Source organism: Caretta caretta, chromosome 13 (assembly GCF_965140235.1).
Source record: "Caretta caretta isolate rCarCar2 chromosome 13, rCarCar1.hap1, whole genome shotgun sequence".
NCBI lineage: Eukaryota > Metazoa > Chordata > Testudines > Cheloniidae > Caretta > Caretta caretta.
The window spans coordinates 23,081,681-23,095,160 of NC_134218.1; the positions used below are offsets into that span (position 1 = coordinate 23,081,681).

At 42.6% G+C, this 13,480-nt stretch overlaps 1 protein-coding gene and 1 long non-coding RNA gene across 3 annotated transcripts; one reads left to right on the forward strand and one right to left on the reverse strand.

Moving 5' to 3' along the window:
• Positions 1-494: 494 nt before the first annotated feature.
• Positions 495-11,347, reverse strand: LOC125622683 (protein FAM83D-B-like). 2 transcript variants are annotated; one of them, XM_075118808.1, is made up of 4 exons: positions 10,402-11,339; positions 4,646-4,813; positions 3,638-3,762; positions 495-3,367 (listed from the first exon to the last, which is right to left on the reverse strand). In XM_075118808.1, exons 1-4 carry the CDS (start codon positions 10,861-10,863, stop codon positions 2,977-2,979), a joined length of 1,146 nt encoding a protein of 381 aa, XP_074974909.1. In that variant the 5' UTR covers positions 10,864-11,339; the 3' UTR covers positions 495-2,976. The 2 variants fall into 2 exon arrangements, with proteins under 2 accessions (XP_074974909.1, XP_048676830.2); XM_048820873.2 differs by lacking the exon at positions 3,638-3,762 and having other exon boundaries at positions 3,225-3,367; positions 10,402-11,347.
• On the forward strand, positions 10,441-13,125 carry LOC125622684 (uncharacterized). The gene is made up of 3 exons (XR_007352772.2): positions 10,441-10,579; positions 11,638-11,772; positions 12,906-13,125. It is a non-coding gene; the product is annotated as an uncharacterized LOC125622684 (long non-coding RNA).
• Positions 13,126-13,480: the final 355 nt, after the last annotated feature.

A 13,480-nucleotide genomic window follows, 5' to 3' on the forward strand; every position in this document is an offset into this window, starting at 1 on the left:
ACTGTAGGTCAGGACCCCAAAGTGGGTTGTGACTCCATTTTAATGGGGTCGCCAGGGTTGGCTTAGATTTGCTGGGGCCCGGGGCCGAAGCCCGAGTCCCACCGCCCAGGACCGAAGCCCAGGGACTGAAGCCGTGGGCAGCGGGGCTCAGGTTACAGGCTCCCTGCCTGGGGCTGAAGCCCTTGAGCTTTGGCTTTGCCCCCCTCCACCCAGGGTGGTCAGGCTTGGGCTTTGTCAGAGGGGGGTGTGGTGCAATTAAGTTTGAGAACCTCTGCTCTACGATAAGACAAGGCAGCACAGGCTGGATTTGAGGTGGTGGCTCGACCTAAGGAGAGCCACAGGATCTTTGTCCAACAGCTTCAATAAAGAATCCCGATTATATTCATTACAACCAAGTCAAGTTTCTTCCCTACCACAAGGATATATGCACCAAAGTCATTGCACTTTATACCAGGCAGTTGATGGTTTGGGAAAAGAATCACCAGACAATTAAGTTCAATTACCCTGATGCTTTATTAAATCTTTGACAAAGAGGGTGAAAAACTCACAGAACCACAAAATCCCCAGCCACATCTCACTTGCTTCTTAATCTCTAGCACTCTTTTTCGTGTACATAAATAATGTGACAGAGCAGCACTATGACTGTTGTAATTAATTGTAAGTGATATGTTTATACCTTACCTGGTTAATATGGTCTTTCAATTAATTTTTATTATAATCTGATGGTTGTTTGGCAAATTCTTTTAGAGAAAAATTATGTCCTTGATTGTAATAAGAGATGTAATCTTAAAATCCTGGCTGTTTATTTGGATACATTTTGAAATTACAAATAATACAAAAGATCTCCCACTATTATTAAAAACAGTTATTATATAAATATTGCTTTTTTTCAGTCACAGCAACAATAGCCCATACAGGAAACACTGTTACAGTAAACTTAGAATCCTTTGCATTAAAGAGGAGAAAAAGCTCATTCAAGAGAAAAGTCCACCATCAATTTTGAACACATAAATATGCAAGACACTTACAAATTCTGAAAGAGTAAGTTAGCCTGACAGGAACATTCTGCACACATCACAAAAGTGGCATTAAGAGGATTATTGCATTGAAGAGATACATATCATAGCAAAGGACAAACCCATACTTAGGATACTAGCACACAAGGATAAAAAAAACCATCATGGACACTGAATGTTCTTAGATTAGGCAAATTAAGTTTCAGTTACAATAAATGCAGAAGATTAATTATGTTATCTTTATTGGACATAACAGACTTTTTCTTGTTTATAATGTATAACAGGCTATATGAAGTGCAAATTAATGTAAATCTAGAATATTAAATTTTTCCTGAATTAAAACAGCCTTAATGCAACAATTATAGGGTTGCCCCCAGTTTTGTGTATTTTTTGTTTTTAATTGCTATGCTTAATAACATACATAACTCTTCAGTTAGGTTTAGATATTCACACCTCAGGCCCAGACTCAGTGAAGCACTCACACCCATGCCTGAATGCTCTGCTGAATCAAGGCCTCAATGAATGAAGTGGGTTAAGAGTATGTTCCTACTTTACTGCAGCTGCCATTGTTTGAGTGAAGAGAACTTTCTGCAAGGCTGGATTAATGAGACCACAGGGCAAGAATATATGTTGAAATTACTATTTTTGCAACAGAAAAGATTAGATTTGTTTTAAATGAGAGCTTTGAATTTGTATGAAGACCTTAAAATGGCAGGATATTTGATTTTTTTTTTTTTTTTTTTGCACAGATGATTTGCCTGGCCTAGGTTAAGGTGAGCTTTTTTGATTTTTGGGGAAATGTGTGCAGTGAGGGGGGAAGGGGGGAATTCTTCCTTGCGTTTCAAAACCTCTCATAAAATTCAGGAGTAGGCTGAAAGCAACAGCTCCTGTGTCTGTCAGGCCAGGTATGGTGAATGTACAATGATATAACGAAATAGGCCTTCATTTGGTTCTGCAAAAGCAAATAGGGAAAGCTTCAGTGTAGGGGGAAAAAAAAGTATTCTAGAGAAATGAATATCTAAAAAAGATTATAAAAAAATCTTTTTGCAACCTTATCCATACTTTATTACAAAACAAAAAGGATAGTGTACATTTAAAATAATGTGCAAAACTCAAATAGCAAATTAAGGCACTTTTATGTTTTAATGCTTCAAGTACTTCACTGTGCATTGTGTAATAAGTTGCATAGGAAGAACCACAACAGTGCTCTGTGTAAACGTCTCTCTTTCACCAACAGAAGTTGGTCCAATAAAAGATATTCCCTCACCCACCTTGTCTGTCTAATATACTGGGACCAACATGGCCACAACAACACTGCAAACAACAGTGCTTAAAAGCAGCTGATGCACTAACTTGCTTCACCTAGCTGCAGCCATTCATTTGAAGAAAGGGTGTGATGTCTGAGGCCCAGTAGGCTAACATCTATCTTTTTCCATCTGGTTGAGGTTATATGTTATTGTTTGGCTATCCATGTCATTTTTCAGTCAAATGTCCCTGGCTGGAGAGGTTGCCAAACACAAGTTTGAGCTTGGACCTGATTTCAGAGCAGAAGAGTGCCCCCCCCCCCATTTATTTTTCAGAAGGAGCTCTTTAAGCAGTGTTCTTTTCGGTAGCAAGAGTCTTTAGAACAACCAGACCCATTGAGTTATGAGGATACTGATCTAGTAGAGGATGTGAAAGTGCAGCAGAATGACTGAAAACTAGAAGAAGTTAACAAGAGTTATCCACATGCTGGTGATAATATCCACATATTATCACCTAGGAGGCAGAGACAACAACACAGTCTTATGTTTGCTGGCCTGAGTTGTAGTAGTCTTCAGTAGAACCACTGTTTGAGTATTGCCTTCTCTCAATTTGAGATTTGTTTTCCAGTGGCTACCATTACAACATTGGTTTGCAAGGAAGCATTGGATATGGGCACAGTGGGCTCTTCTCATCTTTCAAGTTGAGTGGACAGTGTTCACCTCTCTATGCTCCAACGTGGCCTCATGACTGCAGAGACATTCTTCTCAGTCAACGGTGGAGATGCCTGCATTATGATATTTGACTCACACTTTGCCTCCCTGGAGGCAATCAAGAAGCTCTGTTTCTTTCTCATGTTTTCTATAAATGCTCTAAGGTAGAAAAACTCCATTCTCAAGAAGTTTTCCTTCATCCAGTCACTGGAAGCCTTTGTTCTCCTGAGCAGCTGATCAAACATTCCACTCTTCTTGCAACCGGATGACAGTTTGGGGTTGATGGGCTTTGACCGTGCAAAAAGGATCCGGAATTCCAGGTCAAAGTGTGCGACTGCTGGGCCCGACAGAATCAAGATGTTACTGCTGCTTAGTTTCCCATCAGTCCATGTGAAACTTAATAATGAGAAAATTCACAATGATGTTAATTTATTACAATAAATAATACACCCACACAAAGGTTGAAATAGTGCCAATACATGTTCCCTTTCAATACAAGAAACTAGATTGTTATTGTACTACGGATAGTTAGCAACATAATTTTTAGTGCAAACATCACATACGATCAACAGGTCACAAGAAAAACAGTTTTGTACTGTTACCCTTCACCCCACAATCCAAAGAAGTCATAGGAGACAAGGACATGAAAAGAAATAGGGTACTTGCCTGTAGGAACCTGTTGTCACTCTTATGCCGTCAACCAAGATAAACTTTTCTTGGACCCTCCCCACAATTTTGACTCCTGACCTTGTGCAATAGGTGTTTCCTGATATAGTTCGAACTCTCATCAGCTGTTTGAAAGAGGGGGGGGGGGAAACCACCCTTATTTAAGTTTTGACATATCAAAAGAAAATGATTCTACCTAAGAGGGAAACTTACAAACGTTAACGATAAAAGAGTGTCCGAAGACCACTGCTGATCAGCTAACACAGGATGTTGCTGAGTGGCATAAGATTCACTCTCCTAAGGAGTCAAATGACCATTCTAAGGGGTTCTTGTGGCTTAGGGAGCAAAACATTAAGTCAAAATTTGAACTAGAATTTAGTCTCCCTCTTTGTAAAGCAGTGAGTCTTGATGCTGTTGGGCTAACAAGACCACTCAACGTATTTGTCCTTAAGGGAATAAAAAATGGACTAAACTGAACTGAACCCTCCTTTGTGTCCGTACAAAAGAGTGACTAAAATATAGTGGATTATGTGTTTACGCAGTACGAGTCTCCTCCTCCTTTAAATTATGTTTGTGGGAAGAGAACCTCTCTTTCAACAGATTTCCTAGAGGAAGGAAGAGAACTTTAATCATCTGGGCCAGAAACATTAAGACATTCATCAGAAAGATTCCCATTCTAAGGAAAATCAATTTACTTTATGAGATGGCCAGAAAATGAAGGTTCAAGCTTAGGTATTTAAACAAAGAAAAGAGTGTCTGCAGTGCTTTCAGCAATCCCATAACAAGTGTTAAAGACAAAACAATCACTTCAGTGTAATACATGGGTGTTAGTGCACCTCTAAAGACATCATCGTTTGTGCAGTTAATGCCTTCTTTTTCAAGATCAGTTAAAACTTACAAAAAAGAGCAAGAGCTACACAAATCATATTTCTTTTGAAAACTCAAATGTTATGGTTGCAACAGGGCCAATAACCAATTGTTTCTTGCCATAAGTATCACAGTGCCTACCTTCTCCTGCTCATGATCAACTCCTAGATTTCTGCACATTTTCAGAAAGTGGGGAAATGAAGCACGATCTAAAAGGATGTACACGCTAACTTTCCGCTTGCTACAGGCTTCCTGAAGGTCTTTGAAGATATCAATGTCTGTGAAGGTATCCATAACCACAGCAATAACCTGAAAAAAAATACAGAAGAAACCATTAGTTCAAGAAAATCTTGTGACCTATGTCTTATTTTTCTCAGCACCCCAGGGAAGATTTAGAAAGGGCAGAGGGGTGTGTGAATCAATTTAGCTTCCAAATTAAGTAGTTCCCTGGTTGATTTCCTTTTATTGATACCATATTCCCTAGACAAGTTTCCATTTTCCTTGCTACTTTTTTTTAAGTGTTATTTCATTATGGCATGGTCAACATGTTCTGTCATTCTTAGCAGCATTCCATAAGTGTCTCAAATACTGGATAATTTAGATATGCAATGCTGTAGCCGCATCAGCCCCTGGATATTGGAGAGACAAGGTGGATGGCGTAATATCTTATTGAATCAACTTGTTGATGACAGACAAATCCCTGGCTGAACCAGAGCAGCATGTGCAGGCTCTACAGTGGGAAGACTTTTTATATTGCTCTGTATCAGAGGTGAGAGAGGACACCATGATACTGAGGGATGAAAGGGTAAGGGAATGAGTTTAGGTTAAGCTAACAACACTTCAAAGGGAAAAATACCTGGGTATTGCAGGTGTACTATACCTCTATATTAGGTGTCAAATATGTTGCTTCACAGTACACCTAAAGTATATGGATACCCATTGTAATCAATCTTTGCATATCATCGCTTCCACAAAGTCATATACAGTACAATGGAAAAACAGATATTGAACTCGTAGGATGATGGGAGCCTGCTTCTTAGAGTATTTATTCTGTCTTTGATACTTACCATTTGATAATACATACAAAGAAATGCATACATCTAAGATTCTTTGCTACTCCATCCACATGGTTTCCTTTTGTACACCTGGAATTACAATAGCAGGAACTAGAGAGTCTGTGAATAGGGGCTACATCTCTTTGGTTCATAGGGTGCAAACGACATAATTAAATAGCTGAAGGCAGGTAAGTGAATTGGGAAAGAGAGAGTGTTGGCTGTCAGTCCTTTCTGCCAATGGATAAGTTACTCAGGATGAGGAATCTTATATACATTAAAAATCAAGTACTGAATCATCGCTTATCAGGGAACACTATCTCCGTTTGTCATTTGCTCAGCAGCATCTGGCTCACTGTTTAATTATATTTGTATTCTATGTTCCCTCTTTTGTATTGAATGACTTCACCCTCAAGGTTAAGCCACACAGGTTTTAAGGTTCCTTCATTTCCCCCCACCTCTAAATTGATCCCAAGACCCACCAGGGCAATCAGAGACCACAGACTGCTCTCCAACACCAGATGAGTGGGCTAGTAAGAAGCTTACTTAGAAACTTTTTTTTTTTTTTTAAAAAGATAAGTGTTTCACCACCAGCATTCCGTAATCAAGTAGTTGACCGTTAATACCATTCAGCCACTTAGTAAACTGGGATATGGGAACGGGGAGTAAATATCCAGTCCAAAACAGAACTTTGGCAAGATGGTTAATTCTTAGCTTGAAGTTTCTTACACTGAAGTACCCCAAGTTGGAGATGCAACACAAATGCAAGCCATTTTGATAGACACATTCTAAATCAGGGATTGTGGGATTGTGTCCTCTTCCTGCAAATGTATTGCTTGAAGAGAAGGATTGCTTGAGTCCCAAAACTTGGAAAGGATCACTGACTTCACCAGTATTATCTGCAAAGGGTTTGAGTATGCAAGGAAAAGGAACTTCCCATTGCAGCAAATATCTTCACTGATGTGAATTGGTTTCCCCTTTACTATCATTTCTTTAGATTAGACGAAATGCTGAGGATCCTCACCGTATTGTCATTAGTAGGGCTGTCAAGTGATTAAAAAAATTAATCACAATTAATTGCATGATTAAAAAATTAATTGTGATTAATCACACAATAATAGAATACCATTTATTTACATATTTTTGGATGTTTTCTACATTTTCAACTATAATTGATTTCAATTATAACAAAACAGAGTACAGTGCTCACTTTATTTTTGATTACAAATATTTGTGCTGTAAAAAACAAAATAATTTTCAATTCACCTCATACAAGTACTATAGTGCAATCTCTTTTTCGTGAAAGTTGAACTTACAAACATAGAATTATGTACAAAAAATAACTGCATTAAAAATAAAAATGTAAAACTTTAGAGACTACAAGTTCACGGAATCCTACTTCTTGTTCAGCCAGTCACTCAGACAAACAAGTTTGTTTACATTTGCAGGAGATAATGCTGCCTGCTTCTTGTTCACAATGTCACCTGAAAGTGAGAACAGGCATTCGCATGGCATTGTTGTAGCCGGCATCACAAGATATTTATGTGTCAGATAAGCTAAAGATTCATATGTCTCTTCATGCTTCAGCCATCATTCCAGAGGACATGCGTCCATGCTGATGATGAGTTCTGCTCGATAACAATCCAAAGCAGTGCAGACCGACACATGTTCACTTTCATCATCTGAGTCAGATGCCACCAGCAGAAGGTTGATTTTCTTTTTTCCGTGGTTCAAGTTATGTAGTTTCCGCATCGGAGTGTTGCTCTTTTAAGACTTCTGAAAGCATGCTCCACACCTTGTCCCGCTCAGATTTTGGAAGGCACTTCAGATCCTTAAACCTTGGGTTGAGAGCTGTTGCTATCTGTAGAAATCTCATATTGTACCTTCTTTGCATTTTGTCAAATCTGCAATGAAAGTGTTCTTAAAATGAACAACATATGCTGGTTCATCATTTGAGACTGCTATAACATGAAATATATTGCAGAATGCAGGTAAAACAGCAGGAGACATACTATTCTCGCCCCAGCGAGCTCAGTCAGAATTTAATTAATGCATTTTTTTTTAAACGAGTGTCACAAGCATGGAAGCATCTCCTCTGGAATGGTGAACGAAGCATGAAGGGGCATATGAATGTTTAGTATATCTGTCATGTAAATACCTTGTAATGCCGGCTACAAAAGTTTCATGTGAACGCCTGTTCTCTCTTTCAGGTGAGATTATAAATAAGCAGGCAGCATTATCTCCCGAAAATGTAAACAATCTTGTATGTCTTAGCGATTGGCTGAACAAGAAGTAGGACTGAGTGGACTTATAGGCTCTAAAGTTTCACATTGGTTGTTACATAACTGCACTCAAAAACAAAACAAACAAAAATACATTTGTAAATTGCACTTTCACAATAAAGAGATTGCATTATGGTGCTTGTATGAGGTGAATTGAAAAATACTATTCTCTTTTTTTATAATTTTTACAGTGAAAATATTTGTAATCAAAATAATATAAAGTGAGCACTTTACACTGTATTCTGTGTTGTATTTAAAATAAATATATTTGAAAATGTAGAAAAAAATCAAAAATATTTAATCAACTTCAATTGGTATTCTATTGTTTAACAATGTGATTAAAACTGCAATTATTCATGATTAATATTTTTGAGTTAATCGCATGAGTTAACTGTGATTAATTGACAGCCCTAGTCATTAGGGATCCCACGACGTTTTGAACAAAGGAAGCATTATTAGTCTAGATGGCCTGGCCAAGATCCAGCTTGGATAATTACACTCTGCCTTCATAGCTGATATCATAGGGATAAAATCTAAGTAGAGATGTTCTTCAGTTCTCTTCTGAAAAACTTAAGTGGGACTAACCTAAGTCAGCCTCACTTCAGTCCCCAGCAAAATCATGGAGCAGGTCCTCAAGGAATCCAGTTTGAAGCACTTGGAGGAGAGGAAGGTGATCAGGAACAGTCAACATGGATTCACCAAGGGCAAGTCATGCCTGACAAACCCGATTGCCTTCTATGATGAGATAACTGGCTCTGTGGATATGGGGAAAGTGGTGGATGTGATATATCTTGACTTTAGCAAAGCTTTTGTTACAGTCTCCCACGGTATTCTTGCCAGCAAGTTAAAGTAGTATGGATTGGATGAATGGACTATAAGGTGGATAGAAAGCTGGCTAGATTGTCGGGCTCAACGGGTAGTGATCAACGGCTCGATGTCTAGTTGATAGCCGGCATTAAGCGGAGTGCCCCAGGGGTCTGTCCTGGGGCTGGTTTTGTTCAACATCTTTATTAATGATCTGGATGGTGGAATGAATTGCACCCTCAGTAAGTTCGCAGATGACACTAAACTGGGGGGAGAGGCAGATATGCTGGAGGGTAGAGATAGGGTCCAGAGTGACCTAGACAAATTGAAGGTTTGGGCCAAAAGAAATCTGATGAGGTTCAACAAAGACAAGTGCAGAGTCCTGCACTTACGAAGGAAGAATCCCATGCACTGCTACCGGCTGGGGACTGACTAGCTAAGCAGCAGTTCTACAGAAAAGGACCTGGGGATTACAGTGGACAAGAAGCTGGATACGAGTCAGCAGATCGAGGGAAGTGATTATTCCCCTCTATTCGGCACTGGTATTGTGTCTAGTTTTGGTCCCCCACTACAGAAGGGATGTGGACAAACTGAAGAGAGTCCAGCGGAGGGCAACGAAAATTATTAGGGGACTGGAACACATGACTTACGAGGAGAGGCTGAGGGAACTGGGGTTATTTAGTCTGCAGAAGAGAAGAGTGAGGGGGGATTTGATAGCAGCCTTCAACTACCTGAAGGGGGGTTCCAAAAAGGATGGACCTAGGCTGTTCTCAGTGGTGGCAGATGACAGAACAAGGAGTAATGGTCTCAAGTTGCAGTGGGGGAGGTCTAGGTTGACTATTAGGAAACACTATTTCACTAGGAGGGTGATGAAGCACTGGAATGGGTTACCTAGGGAGGTGGTGGAATCTCCATCCTTAGAGGTTTTTAGGGCCTGGCTTGACAAAGCCCTGGCTGGGATGATTTAGTTGATGTTGGTCCTGCTTTGAGCAGGGGTTGGACTAGATGACCTCCTGAGGTCCCTTCCAACCATAATATTCTATGATTCTATGACTACAAGGGAGAAGGCTGCTATATTCCATCCGAGAGGTAGCATGAGTGATCCCCTGGTTTAGTATGTACAGAGCACCCATTGTGGGTTAGACGCAAGTTATCAGGTTTTATTTAAAAGACACACTGTGTGATGGTGTGATACTAAGGTGCTACAAGCATGTGTTTTGGGATGACCACATTACTCATAATTGCCAAAGTCCCACCTGAACTAACCGAGACCAAGGAGTGTCCATAAGCACACTACACTGTCATTTATTCTGCATATAACACATACATTGCCGAAAGACTAGTTTCTAAAGTAGGAAAGATTTTATCACAAAGCAGACAGGATCCCTGCCCTGAGGAGCTTCTCCCTTCCTTCATTCTCCTGCAGGATTGTAGTGATGGCCTATCCAGAGAGGAAAGGTCACCACAACCATGACTGTCACAAGTTTTTGCAAGAGCAAAGTCGTGATTTAAAAAAAAAATGCAATAAATAAAAATGCAAAGTTGCAGGTTTCAGAATTTAATCCTAGCTGGCTAGAGATTAGGTGACCAAAACCAGGGGGTCTTTAGTGCAACACCAGCTTCCAGGCTCCAAGTTCCCCAGGCACAGAGGAGCGGTGTGCAGCGCAGCATCCCGCGGGTTTCCCAGGGCAAGGGAAGCGGTTCCCGAAGCAGGCGGCTCGGGCAGGAAGGGGGCGCAGTGGCCGCGCTGGGGACTCACCTCCCTGGCCGAGCGGATCTGCCTGCGCACCGCCTCCTTGCAGCTGTAGATGGTCTCCCCGAAGCTGGGCTGGAAAAGCGCCTCCACGCGGGTGAGGCCGCGGTACGAGCCGCTGGAGAAGGCCGGCCAGCCCAGCTCCAGCACGGGCGGCTCCACGTCCGACTGCTCGGGGAAGTAGGTGAGCGAGGAGCAGTCCAGCGAGGCGCTGAGCAAGGGCTCGGCCGCCCCGTTCTCGGCCCCGGCCGGCGGCGCGGCCGCCTGGAGGACGGCCTGGATCTCGAGCTCCGAGAGGAAGCCGGGCACCTTCTCCCGGCGCAGGAAAGCGCGGAAAGCGGCGCGGCCGCCCGCCACCAGCTCCTCCAGCGCCAGCCGCTGCGCCTCGCTGTAGAGCTCGGGCGAGCTCGGCTCCCCGCGGGGCCAGCGGCCGGGCGCGTCCTCCAGGCACTGGGACTGGTTCGCCATGGGGAGCCGCGGCCGCTGCTAACCACCAGCCCGCAAAGGGCAGCCCCTAAACCAGGCCCTTTATAGGGAGTTTTAAACCCAGCCAACGCCCCCTCACCCCGATTCTCCTCCACCTGCCAACCAGCGCCGGGCCCTGCCTCCTTCTCTTGCACCTTCCCAGGCTGAAGGGAGCGACGGTCGTTGAGTTCAAGCGGCTGGTAGGCTCCCTAATGCCCAAGCTCCTCTTGGTGGAGATGCCCTGACTCAGGCGGGGCAGCTGCTGGAGCGGGCCAGAGAGAAGCAAGGGAGAGTCTCTGACTCTGCTGGTGCCTGCTTTCTTCCCACGCTGATGCTCCCCACTTAGCAAGCCCTTGTGTAACTCCATCCGCACTCTTGGAAGGGCTACCCTTCCCCACGGGGCGGGCAGGGAATTATTTCGAACTGTTGTAGAAACAGAGCACACTCAGCACAGGAGACCTGGTACCAAAGGATTGCACCTATCTTGTTCTTGCATTTACATTCCTGCATGGGGGGGGGGGGGGGGTCGGGCGGAGAGAGAGAGGGGAAGAAGAGAGAGAGAATGGGCTGTAATTTTATTTACTTTGATTTGTCATCCTCTTAATATGAAGGAGCCCTTCCAAAAGGTGGTGAGTCCCTATGGCCCAGGTAGCAAGGAGTCAAAATAAAAGCAAGGCAGTGCCCCCGCCTTTTGCCAAGGGATGTCTGGGTGAAATCTAAAGCTTAAGAGGCCACAGCTGTACTTATGTTAACAGTCCTTCTCCCCTTTTTCTTCAGAGCGAACCATATCAGAGGAATGTTTGAAACAGCAAGAATAAAGCCAGGGTCTCTTCCGCAGCACTGTTCTTTCCCCCGAAAGAAGTCTAGTGTCTAAAGAATACACTACATCTTGATAACTTTGACTTCTTCCAGGTACTGTTTATGGGGGTTAATAGCACTAGAATTAATTCCCATCTTTCCTAATAGCTGGAAAATATAAGCCAGACAGCAAATGTTTCATTAAGTGAAGAAGAGTCAAAATCCCAAATAGACGGGAAGCACCACAGATAAGGAAAAGTCATAATTAAGAAAACCCACACTGCAAATTCACTGTTTAATTTGTGAAGTAAAATACTTTCTGCTGATGGGAAAATACTGTATAGCAGTCCAGTGTAACACTGTAAAAAGGACATGAAATAAGGAAGGTTTTCAAATAGACTTTAAAAAGGAGACATGCTGCCATAAAGGAAGCATGGAGTAAATCCCTCACCTGGCTGCTAAAGTGTGCATTGACTAGCTCTCTACAACCCCTGCAGTGGCTGATGAGGGGACTTCTTATCACAGGGCCACCTTTTTTTTTTTTTTTTTTTTAAACTCCTTTAAACAGTGTTAGTGCAGCCAGGGCTTTCCTCATAGTTGCACGGTATGGGCGTGGTAGCATGAAACAATGAATGGTCAGCTTTCCCCACATCGGAAGGTTGAAATGTATAAAGTAGCCACTTTTGAGCTTAGGTGTAGGTACCGCTACCACCAAGAATCATAGAACAGATGCTAACAGAGAAATAACGGTACTGCATTGAGCTATCTTATTTTGTAGACAAATTAGATTTAGGGCATATCTTTCCACTCACTGGTATATCGGAGAGGATCCAGTTAGAAAGCTGCCTTGTTCCACCTGTTGCACACAATCTCACTGAAAGGGAGAACGCTGTAGTATATTTATGAGACCTGAAGGTACGGTTTTACAAAAGTGGAAATGAGATTGGCCAGTGAAGGTTCTGTCCATGTAGCTATCTGCTATTATAGCTTGCCAAGAATAAACATCCCATAGTAGGTTAGAAGGACTTGGCTTTGTCCTCCTCAGCATATCTCCAGGTGATCATGATAGATCAGAACTAGTAACCGTTCCTCACTTCTGAAAGATTTATGGAATACTGTTAATCTGAAACAAGGGCAGCAGTGTTAGAGGTGTGGTACTTTCAAGGATTATACTTCCCCCACATCCCTCTGCCAATTGTTGTAGGTTTCTAATTTTTTTTAAAATGTTTCTCTCTGGTTCTTGGTAGGAGAAAGACACACAGACGGGAAACAAACTGTACTGGAGAAAACAATGGAACTGACTACAGACAAAGTGCTATCAGTTACCACATTTGAAAGAAATGGTTTTTCCTGTATTTTTCCTACTTAATTATTTGTAACAGTAGGTAACATCTTCACACAAGTGTAATTAAGATGGCATCCACTTGTTGCAACCTAAAAATTTAGATTACATGAATGTAAACGTTATGCAATGTCATTGTGTGAAGTCATTGCTGTGCAGGGTTGTCAGCTAGATTTTAGGACAGATGACAGAGCACCTACTGCAGTAATTTGTATTGCCCCACTGCCACCCCCTATATCTGCAGTTCTCAACTGGGGGTCTGTGGCCTCCAGGGGAGTCCATGAGCCCATTCCAGGGGGTCATAGGGCCCCAAGGCTGAAGCCCTAATCCCTGGTTCCCTCCATGGGGCTGTAGCTGGGAGGCACAGGGCTGAAGCCCCTATCCCTGGCACTACCTGCAGGGCTGAAGCCAGGGGCTGAATCCCAGAGCCCCGATGCTCCCTGTGGGGCAGAAGCCCTGAGCCCATGGGCAGAGTTGGGG

Excerpts from the sequence above, each read along its gene's own strand:
- LOC125622683 (XM_075118808.1), bottom strand. The coding sequence starts at position 10,863 with ATGGCGAACCAGTCCCAGTGCCTGGAGGACGCGCCCGGCCGCTGGCCC. Across the intron at positions 3,763-4,645 it reads TTGATCATGAGCAGGAGAAG|CTGATGAGAGTTCGAACTAT; the intron begins GTAGGCACTGTG and ends TCTTTCAAACAG. Across the intron at positions 3,368-3,637 it reads GTGACAACAGGTTCCTACAG|TTTCACATGGACTGATGGGA; the intron begins GCAAGTACCCTA and ends CTCATTATTAAG.